This window comes from Loa loa, assembly GCF_000183805.2.
Source record: "Loa loa unplaced genomic scaffold supercont3.220, whole genome shotgun sequence".
Lineage (NCBI taxonomy): Eukaryota > Metazoa > Nematoda > Chromadorea > Rhabditida > Onchocercidae > Loa > Loa loa.
Genome location: NW_018108400.1, coordinates 22115 through 33789, shown reverse-complemented (window position 1 = coordinate 33789; position 11675 = coordinate 22115). Strand labels below are relative to the sequence as shown.

General features: G+C 36.2%; 3 protein-coding genes across 3 annotated transcripts in view; 2 read left to right on the top strand and 1 right to left on the bottom strand.

Annotated features, from left to right (window-relative positions):
* Positions 1–111: 111 nt before the first annotated feature.
* Positions 112–527, top strand: LOAG_08853 (hypothetical protein; the record flags this gene model as incomplete). The annotated part of the gene is made up of 2 exons (XM_003144383.1): positions 112–268; positions 364–527. The coding sequence occupies 2 exons, from the start codon at positions 112–114 to the stop codon at positions 525–527; spliced, it is 321 nt and encodes a 106-aa protein (XP_003144431.1).
* A 2017-nt stretch (positions 528–2544) lies between these two features.
* Positions 2545–3747, bottom strand: LOAG_08852 (hypothetical protein; the record flags this gene model as incomplete). The annotated part of the gene is made up of 4 exons (XM_003144382.1): positions 2545–2601; positions 2922–3050; positions 3168–3235; positions 3657–3747. The coding sequence occupies 4 exons, from the start codon at positions 3745–3747 to the stop codon at positions 2545–2547; spliced, it is 345 nt and encodes a 114-aa protein (XP_003144430.1).
* Positions 3748–8470: 4723 nt separating this feature from the next.
* Positions 8471–11675, top strand: part of LOAG_18186 (hypothetical protein) — a gene marked incomplete at its 3' end in the record, with an annotated part of 6182 nt that continues 2977 nt past the window's right edge. The window contains exons 1-2 of the mRNA XM_020450852.1: positions 8471–9887; positions 10477–10617. Coding sequence (XP_020305422.1) covers positions 8715–9887; positions 10477–10617 — 1314 coding nt within the window. The 5' untranslated portion in view covers positions 8471–8714. The remainder of the gene's footprint in view (positions 9888–10476; positions 10618–11675) is intronic.

The window sequence follows — 11675 nt, the reverse complement described above, 5'->3', positions numbered from 1 at the left end:
GTGTGTGTGTGTGTGTGTGTGTGTGTGTGTATGCGCATGTGTGTGTGTGTGTGTGTGTGTGTGTGTGTGTGTGCATAAGTCTGAAATGAAAATGACTAAATTGTGTTAGGCATGGGAAATGGGAAAGAAAATGACCATTTCGACGACGTCCTCAAAACTCTCATCAAACATTCTGAAGTTGTGGATGTGACGCAGAACAGCTTATGCTCCCAAAAAATACTGAGCAAGATTTGCATTTCCTTGAAGTGCTGCTGCTTGGCAATGCCTGGTTGGAAGTGAAACTGGTGGTAGAGGATGCGAAAAAGCGACGATGACGGCAAAGCAGAAGTTATATCCATCCCGGTGAAGTTATGAAGGGTCTAGAGGGGGAGTATGGAGATAGTGCGAGTGGAAATCGAGCATCGCGGCTTAAATCCAGCCATGGGACTAATGTGCAGATATGCTCATGTAGTCTGATTATTCTGGATGACACGGATGGCCTCATGGTTGAATGGAATGGGGATAATAGTCCGTTAGAGGATGCTTAACTTAGTCATTAAAAAAAAAGAGGATGGAACTGCAAGAGAGAGTAGTCAGTGAAGAAGCCACTGATGGGATGGAGGCACCAACAGATGACTACTAAATAGGTCTAACCTCTCTCCTCCAACTTTTGGCCTCTTTCACTGCTGACGCCGGCCCAGTCCATTTTGCCTCATTTTGCCTACCATTTCTTTCAGCTCCTCTTCCTTCCACTGCAAACTTTACACACACATACGCACATACACACACGCGCATACACATACACACACATACACATGCACGGTTTTCAGAAAACATTTTGATGCTTACTGGCTTCGACAAATAATGTGCTTACTCTGAACTGCATCTCTAGATATATCTTTCTCCTTTCATGCAAGCCTTGAGCACTTCTCTCTCTTTGAAGAAGACCAGCGTAACCGGGACCGTTTTACTTTCTTTTAAAATTCCCTTGCCTTCTTGTAAGTACCTTATGAAGTATATATGATCGATCGACTTATTTCATATTTGCATTTAACCACTTTCATCGAAAGTGAAATCACCACAACTAAAATTACCATGACCATTATTGCTACGAAAACATTCGCTGTAAATTGTGTTCTTTATAAAAGCGATGTCAAGAGGTTTTGCACTTATTTAAACTTTATACCTACTTTAAGTAAACGTTTCAGTGCTTCCTGATGGTCATTACTTCCTGTCATTTTTCAATTTTCTCGCAGAACTTTGCACTTCCACATACTTTTTCCTTGAAGATACAGATACAAATATCGTAGAAACCTTGGAGTAGCAGGATGAACAGACTTGTCGAAGAGAAGTTTTTCGAATCTCTTTTCACTGTTAACAAATGAAATACATGTACATATTACCAGAGACTCGATTTGAATAATGCTTATGCTGTATCACTCTGTACTACTCGTATGCATTTGTAATGTAATCATCAACACGATACATAGCATTCCACATGGGAAAAATAATGCTGTAAAACACTCTCTTGTAGATCAATGTATGTGTGTTTGTGAAATTCAAATTTAAACATTGAAGAATGAAACTTTGCAAACGTCTATTTCATATTGTCATCGCTTCCCTCCCTCCTATACAGATCCATATGTCATTGTGTTTCCATTCTAAACATATACGTCCATTTTCATTCAAACTATTGGTATTGAGCCTGTTGTTGCACCCACTTATTTTCTGTTTTCGAAAGGAAGAAAAAGACAAGGAGAGGAAAGACAGCTTGAAGCTTATCTCAAAGATGACAACAAGCAACACTTTTTCATCGACCGCCTTTAGTCTACTGTTGTATATGATGAATCACCTCTCCACTAATGAATGTTTCTCTTGCAATTAATCTCGGAGCATTCTCAAATCACTAACTTTCCGTCTTGTTCATCGACCTTTGGTATGCCACATACGCAACCCACTCCTAGATGTTTTATTGTTAGAAAGAAGTGAATTTACTGAATTCCACAAATCCAAGAAATGAAACTGACTGAAATTCAGGGATCCAGTATGCCGAATGTTACTGTTACTACTACACTTTATTAGCTGGCAAGGAATTAATGTAATTGATTGCAATTTGTAAATGAAGGTATTATCTCATATTAAAATCGACTCAACTCGTTTTTTGTCAATGAAGTGTATTGCTATACGAGAAGGAAATTCAATTTATGGACTTTGCCCTTGGGTACTTTATAATTATTTGCAAAAAGTTCTAATTACTTTATTCATTCATCACTGAATTCAAAGGAACGCATTTTAAATTATTAAGGACACTTGCCAGCTTGTAAAGCAGTAAAATCCGTAGTAGTGCTTTGAAAATTGAAAAAGCGTGTTTCCATCTAACAAATTCTCCAACATCTTAAAATTCATTCCACACGAGAAGGCTAAGTTTCTTGTAATCATTATTAATGAGCTTGGCATCAGGAAACTCTCTTCTTCAATACGCGGAAAATGGTGCTATTATTTTGATAATTGACAGGAATCATTCGTAATCGCTTATAATTAAATAATTCATAATTTATTAAGCAATTAAAAATCAGCCAGTGAAATTATTTTCAAATCTTTAGAATTCCTTTGCTTCCGCAACTATAACTTTGCTAATCAAAAAAATAATGATAATAGTAATAATAATATTATTAAACAATAAGCTCAGACATATTCAATTTCATTTTTTCATATCTGTTCATTGACAGCAATACAATGAAGCCTAGAGCCTCAAGAGATCAAAAAAGCTATTGACATTTATTGGCTCATTAAAACCAGCTATAGTTCGACAACCTAATGAAGGAGAAACGGTTCGCGTTTCGCTAACTTGCTACATTGAATGAACAATCAGTTATGGCAATTTAGATTTTTCGGCATGATATTATAACTTTGTTAAGTTTGCTTACGACGGAAAAAAATACATCATTTGATGAAAAAGCGGTGACGTAAGTCCAATGTTGACAAATTGATCGCATATCATTTGCTGCCTCAATTTGCGCTTTACTCGGATATTTATATTTATCCAATCCACTTGAGTTCAACCGAATGTGCTATAAAATATCGATTCCAAAATTCTGTCTAGTGCGCCTTTTATTGCTTCTTTTATTAACTCTTTACGTTTCAATGAAGCATTGTTATGGATCAATCTGAAAAAATGCATATGCGACGTAACTTAACGCTCCGTGTTGCATGAAAGGTGGGTTAAGACATCTCGGTACCACCTGCTTGTAGTACTCTTAAAAATTTGTCAGTAAAGAAAAGACTGCCGTTACTTTACAATTTATTAGAGTTGAACTACCATCTTAACTTTTCTGATAGAAGGTAGCCATTTCCCGGAAAACTCCGAATTTTCCTGCTAATTGATGGAAGTGTGAGATAAGCTGAGAAAGTGTAAGACAAACTGATGTATTTTTTTTCGTTTTTATATTTCTCGTCACATTTACCAATCAGCTGATCCGAACATGCAGTATCATTGCATCCATTGTGCAGTTGACATAATTAACATGCTTCATCAGAAGTGATACCATATTGTAGTGTTATTAACACCAATATCACACCATATTGTAGTATTATTAACAGCAATATTGTTACTTCTTTTCGGAAGATGAAACAACACAATTTCGAATTCTGTTATTTCTGTGGAGAGAAAAACCCACGTGCATCGCAACGTGTTGATATCGTAACGGCTTGACAATTCTTCCTGTCTCTCTTCCCTTTGAATTTAGTACAACCTAACTGTATCGCCATTTTATAATTGCAATTTAATGGTAGACATTAGTCTGTCGTTCTTAAAAAGATTTTTTGAGAAGGGTTTTTAAGAAGAAGACTTCAAGATTTTTTGATATTCGATTTTAACAGCCATTGATGATGTCTTCTATTTCCCATATGGACAATTTCTTAACGATTATTTCATTTATTTAGTACATTTATATTTTATGCATTGCTACAGCACCGACGATCTCGTCATGAATGGATGAGTCACTCGTGAGTCATCATAATTTCATTCAGGTTATATCATAACCATTCACATCTCGTGGAAAAATTCGTCACTATATCAGGGCAATTTGAACGATCTTTTCTTAGAGCAGAATAAATGGAATCATTTCGTATGTTCATGTTATGCAAAACAAAATAGATGTGTGATAGTGAAATTCAAAGATTGTTTGAACAGAATAGGCTGATTATATCAGGCTGGGCAACTTAAGGATAGGACAGCAAACCTATGATTTATTTGGCTGGATAAAAGTTTGTGAATACCCCGGGGATCCTTTGTCCACAAAATGCGTCCCGTTTATCTCCTTTTTTCGCCTCAATCCACTTCACCAACTCAGATTGCTTGTTCTGTTTACACAGTTCCAATATTGAAGATCCAAAGAGTACGCCAATATCGTGACATGAATGAAAAAAAACTTGGGGCTTCAACAGTCCTTTCAAACTAGACTGGACAAACTGGACCTAAGCTGGGTGAAGTTAGTTTATTTACCAAAAAATGTTTTCAGGAACAAAAGGCTTCCCCGACTATTTATATAGTGTTTGAGGTCAAATTCTTTTTCCCATAACCTTAACCATTCTACATTCTTTCTCTTTTTTATACTTTCCACGGCTGCTCATTAATACTTTTGATTATTTTATTAGAAGTTTTGCTCCTACTAAGTAATTAAGTAGCATGGATCACATAAAAGTACTGAATGCTTGTCCTGTTGCACTCACTACTGTCAAGAACCAAATCAAAGATTTGAAATATATGTAAGACTGATTAGGATCAGGTATGAATATGATAAATACTCCTGAATACTATTGATTCGATAAAGCCAAGCAGCGATTGAAGAAATTTTTGGAGAATTATTGAAACCATTCAACAGTAAATCAAGTTAATCTCAGTTAATCCCAAGAAAAGGAAGAAGTAATGAATCTATAAATTGAATTTCATCTGAATGCCATCACCTCTTATGTCATTCACTCGTTCGAAATGGAGAATAACACTTGTTGTTATTTCACACAGCGGAAATTAGTCTTTACAGTTATTTACTCGTAACACAGATCGTAGATTGAGTTTTTAAACTTATTCTTGCTCGAAAATATGTACAGACATCTATATAGGTAAAGAGCTTGAATATTCAGGATAGCAAGTTTCACTTCCCTGAACACTTTTTCCCGCGGAACTTGTCGAATCACGAATAACTTTTTCAAATTTTCTTAAACTGTTTACTGAAGATGCTTCATTACATTATTCATTTTGGAACAACTCATTACATGTTGTCACAACATCAAGTCCCTCGAGAGAGGGAGAAGAAAGGAAAGAAGGTTATCAAATATGTTCGGACCGCTTTATTGATGGTTTGAAATTTCAGAACTTCCGAAGACTGGAAAGAGAAGTTTTTTGCGTGATCAAAATGTAAAAGAACGTTTCATTGTAACCCGTCACATCGGAAGCAACCGTGAGAGAGTATGAATAAATCCGAGAGATAAGCTGAACCGTTAGTTTGCCTGAAGTGCTGCTGACAGCCATGCAAGAGGGATAAGCTGTCCTCCCTTCTCAGTTCAGGAACGGATTGCGCCTCCCCCACTTCCCCTTGTTCTATTTCATCCCTCTTCCTTATAGCATAACACATAAACACGCATTCACACACGCATGCACTCACCCACGCACTCACCCACATACATACACAGACATGCATACGTTTGCACACACAGGTGATGAGATATTTTCGATGATTTTGAGGGATTTTGTTTCATTTCACCATTCAAAATGTCTCAAGAGACTTCAAATTTTGCTGTTTGCTGTGCTTCTCGCTTAGAGCGCTGCTTTTATATCAAGAAATTTGAATATTTAAACAAATTATTCGCCACTCAGAATCCACCAGAGCAGTAGGTAAGTTCAGAATGTTCCAACACGCTGTATGCCGGGAATGATTGAGAATCACTTTTAGACGTGATACCTTCTAACCTTCTGGCTATCACTATCTGTATCCGTATATGACCTAGCAATGTCGAGTTCCATCACTTGCTCCTATTGTTTGACTATATTCGATTCTTCTAATGCTGGAAGATGCAGAATATTGATTAGGATGCTGGATATGCTGCGATAACTAAGGCATAGAATAGGCACCTCATAAGTAAGCTCATTCTTCTATATATAAAAGCCGATGCAAAAGTTTGCTTATTTTATTAAGTGAAAGTATTTTTTTGAGTCGCTCAGCCGCACATTTAGTGACATTTCAAAAGCTGCTGAAATGGGTCCCGGGCATGCATTACACTGAAAATAACCATTTCTCCGCTAGGCCATTCATCATCCTGGAGTGAACTCTTCTCCCCTTCCCTTCTTCCCGAACCTACCTCAGCCTTCTGCTTTTGCATCAAAGCTGAGTGGCATCCAGTTGCTGTCCTCCTTTCGATTACTCATTGATTTTTTGGACTCGTTTTGCCTTTTTAACATTTTCAAAACTCAGGAAAACGAGTCTTTTTAAATAGGAAGTACAATAAACCTTACTTATATCCTACATGCATGTAACTTGCATATCATGTATGTTAAGCTAGGAGAAGATTGACCCTTGAAATTCAATTGCAGTCAGTACATCATTATTCTTTTATTCTGCTTCTCCTTGTACAATTTTTTCATACGAGATGTGCTAAGAGTGGAATGAGTTCGATCTCATAACTCATAACTATCTGTTCGATAGGCGTAATGTCCACTGATGCGATTTTTTTACTTGGGCTACCAGTTTCTGTCTTTGCACCATCGATTATACGATTTCTTAGAAATGTCAGAAATGTTTTTTGAGAACTCTTGCCTCAGAATGCACATCAGATATCGATTAATTTTCGACTATACTACATCAAAACTTTCTCAAATTAGTATCTTTCCATAAAAAAGGTGTCACATATTCCTTGTATATTTTAAAATCCTATCGTTTGTGTCAAACATTGGTATATTTTTTAGATAGTTCATTTCTAGCTGTACCAATCTCACTAATGGCAGCCTTGAATTTAATGCAAGTAAAAATAGTTGAAAAATTCGCTCTTTGCGATCTATACGGCTGATCAGTTCAGGTTTTCAGTGTTTGAAGTTAATTAAAAAATTATCAGCAAAAAGTAAGAAAGGAGGAAAGGAAAAAACTGCTGGAAACGAAAAGTGAAGTATTTGTAAAGTTTGTCATCGTATATAGCATCAGAAACAAACTGTGTGCTTTCCGTTATCATATTATCTTACTATTACTCAAAATTACGTTTATAATAGTTTAAATATACAAACTTCTGTTCAGCACAATTGAAATCCGTTAAGTTCAGATATCAGTTTAAAACAAGCATTATAGATGATTGAGAATGGGGTGTGAAATCGAGGGGATAGCATGGAGGACTTTTATAAAACTTCGAGATATCTTCGTCATCCACATATCACCACATATGGAACAAAATATTTCAGTCACATTTTTTTTGAAATAAATATGTCAGTGTCATGTGGTCCATTTTTTTTTCCCGATGAAGTATGAAAAATATTCACTGTTTTGGAAAATTCACCCGTAATAGTAAATGATAATCATTTGTGACACTTTATTTGTAATACAATAGTCCTGGTTATAATAAATAGATTGCCATATATTGTGAGAAATTGATGAATAAGTTTATTTGCTTCTCTGATTGATCTCTGAATGCATGGCTCTGGATTCTTGAATAAAAAAAAAGGTGTAAAGTTTTATGTCTGATTATCGCAGTTATTGCTTGGTACACAATACCTCTCCGTAGTGTACGAAGTCTTTGTTAGCTGAATACCACCTGAATATCTCATTACATTATATTAGTAGTGGTTGGATAGAATCGAATAGAATCTATTACTAAGATGGGACATGATTCTTAAGATGTTCATGCATTCTGTTCGTCAAGCTAATCTGGCGGGCCAAATTTTTGACGGCATTTTTAAAACAAAAAAGGAAGTGATGAACATTCTAATCTTGCTTCAAAAAAAAAGTTTATGTACGGTACTTGATCAGATTACCAACGAACACGCAATGAATTGAATGAGAGGACAACTTTGATAGTAATTGTGATCAAGTAAATTAATCAATTTTACCTGCATCACAACCGTTATCTAAATTTCAGATCTATTTGATCTAAGCCATGCTGTTGTTTAACGGGAAATCCCAAGATTCTTCTAGGAAAATTTGACCAGGATAGTTTAGCTTTTGTCATTTACTATACCAGTCATGAAGCGCAACTCTGATCTCGCTTACATCGTGAACTTCTTAGGCGAATTTGACTTAATTTTTACTTTCAGGTGATAATAAACACTTACATGTATTAGCTGATTGACCGTACAGAGTTCGCTTCCAGCAACATATCACTGATTATTGGATTCCTAATTCATTTTCTATTTTATTAATATAAATTCCTTTCTTCACTGTAATATCCTACAGTTATTCACAAGACAGTGCTGATTGGATTTTTCTATTTTAAGTTTCATAAATTTACATCAAAATTATTGAATTCATAGCATTACGTTGCACGCCGACTACTCCTGCTAAAAGTCCTCGCAAAAAGAATATCAAAACAACGATCGCTGAAACCGCCGTTCGAAATCAATTGTCGCAGTTGCGTGTCTGCGTTCAACAATCTACAACAGCCAGCTCAACTGCACTAACGTCCGCAACTTCAACGGCTACGTCGCTAATTGTTTAAATGCGATAATATGTATAGGCGCGCGCAAGCGCGCCACGACAATGCATGCCGGCAAAGAAAAGAGACGAAGCAGTGCTGCAGTCGGAGTTACTTCAACTTCTGCTGACGCAGTTGCCGAGAGTATTGTAAAAACTGATGTAAAAACTGCTGCAATTGCTTGTGTAGTATCATCATGCAATACAGTACAATATGACAAGAGTACGAAATTGCTAAGCGATTCTCCTGCTGATAGCACCCACTTCTGGTTAAACGAACAAAGGCGAGTAAATTGGAATACGAGGTATCATTGGTACCGTGATCAACAACAAGCTACCAAAAAGCTGCACAGTAGAAGTGGTTCAAAAGTAAGAAGTGCTATAATAGAATTTGACAATTGTTTACAAGCGGGTAAATACTTACTTGTAAAGAAGAATGAAAGATCACTGTTGACCTCGAGGTCTCATGAAAATAATTTATTAGCAAGCGAAGAAGAGGAATGTTGCTGTTGTAGCAAAGAGAGAATCGTTTACCAGTCATATCGTAACCTCAAGCGTACTTCCACGCAACAGTGCAACACTGCCTCATCTTCATTGCCATCATCTATTCGTACCCAAACTTTCACCACTCATCATTATCGCTATCAGCAACGAAGCCGCTGCATTTTGTACGCAAATTTAAAATTATTCATTTATTGGCACGCATTTTCGCTGTTAGCTTGTTTTGCAGCGACAGGATTGTGTGCGCGTGCAACCGTCAGTGAATCATTTCTGAACCTGAATGACATGAAGCATAGGGAAGATGATGTTTCAGATATGCTGCTTTTAGAGCAGTCATCTAAGCATCTAACATCCATCAGCACCAGTGCCATCACTACTGATGATTCAACATCTGCTCATTTGAATCCATTCCTGAGACACTCCCGCTCCACTTCTGTACGACTAGGATTGACACTAGATTCTGTTTGTTACATTTGGTCTTCAGTGGCACCCAATGATTTGTGTAAATTAGCACCTTGGGCACGGTATCAGTTCCTTCGTAAAATTTCCATCTTCAATCGCGATTGTTTAGAAGAAAATAACATCAAAGCAGCGCAGTTATTTCGACTCACGCCTAGATACGTCAATAGCGAAACCGATCTACGAATGCAAGCTAAATTTCTTCGTGCAAATGTTGAAGGACAAGACTGTATTTTAGCTCCAGCAGGTGCTCAACAGTGCCTTTCTTGCTTTCAAAAGGTTTAATAATTCTTTTTTTTTGATGTAGAATTTTTATGAAAAGTTTTGAAAATTTAGAGAGACCTGTTGCTGAAATTACTTTACTCGCATTGTTTGGAATATGATTTCAGGCAAAAGTTCAAAATTTTTTACAGAAGATATATTTCTGTGGTGTTTTTGTTCTGACAACTAAAATTCGGAATTCGGCGCTTGCTGGACAACTAGTTTTTCAGTCTAAAAATAGGATACATTCTTTTATTTGGCATTTTCTTCCCAATTAAATTTTTTTTTTTTTTTTGGAGCCATATCATTCTTTTCTAATATTCGATCATTTGCTATTGTTCTAATCGATTTGAGATTACATATCCAAATTATTCTCTTGGCTAAAGGACAAATAATTAGTGTTCACCCTTGAGAATTGTGTGCCTTTGGTCGTTTCTTTTCAGATCTTTGGTTTTTTCTCTCTTGTTTTCTGAGTAAGTGAGAATTTCGCATCATTTTCTTTTTTTTTATAAAATTGCGTGAAAATTTTTGAGGAAACAAAAATTAGAAGTAGAAGACGTGGGGAGTTGGTAAGATATTCCTTTGCTGACCTCGTTTTCTTCTTCAGATTGATCGAAGTTTAAAGAGAGTGGATAAAGCATACGAAAAATTTAACCTCACGTTACACCGATTTGATTGCATGTTGGCTGTGGATACTGCGACCGCGACAAGGCCTTTCTCGCCTAATGGCTCTTGTACTGATTGTAAGGTTAATGTTTTGTAACTTTTCGGAGAATAATTTTCCATTACAACTGTCATTTTAATAAGTTTTTCATTTTATATCAACGTAATGTGGGAGAAGGAAAAGAAAATCGAAATTCCCATATAAATAATCTGTTTGCCAGAATTAGAAAAGGGGCAATGGTACCGTAAGCCAATATATGATAAACATTTTGCGCACTGAGGTTTGCTGAATTGAATCTCAGTTGTCATCGCATGCTGCCTGAAAAAAGCTGTTAATATGAATGAAAATTGATAGGTAACTAGTCGTATTAATTCTCACATAATCTTCATTTCTTCATCTTGAAAACTTTTCTACCAGATGCCTAGTTTGATTCGAGGCTTTCATATCCGATTATTTTAATTTTGTTGCGTGTTCAGAATTCTCGAGCAAGGGATAATGTGTTGTCGCCTCTACTGCCCCTTAATCTGAACGGTCAGATCCTTGTGTAGTCTCAAAACACTTCCCCAGTTCTACCCCGTCCGGGTAAAGATGCTGGGTTTTGTGAGAATTTTCCATATCCTTTTTACCCACAAAATCCCTTTTAATGATACGAATTCATTTGTTGTGCATGCGTATATTTAATATATTTATTTATGGGAGGGAAAAACAACATATGAAACTATGCAACTGTTTCATTTTAAACCTTAAAATTTTTCATTTCACTTGTTTACTCCATCCTTAGTTTTATTTTTTTATATTTGTTGTAATCTGTTTTTTGTTCATGCTAAATTGATGAAGAAAAAGGAGAATCACTCACGTTTTCTTTTACGAACTCATTTTTCAGTTTCAACATCTTCATCCCACAGACCTAGCAAAAGGAACACTATGCAGATTGCACCTGCAACAAATTGTACTTTTCTAGCGATAACCTGCCCAAGGGGTGAAAGAAACTGCTCCATATACTGGGTTGCAGCTCGATGACTTTTTGAAAGACGCATTCGCAATTCATGATCCAACTCGTTGAAATGTCGCAACTTATTCCTGCAATGCAATGATCCTTTATTATCATATAATCGTATACTAATTATTACATTGTACATTTT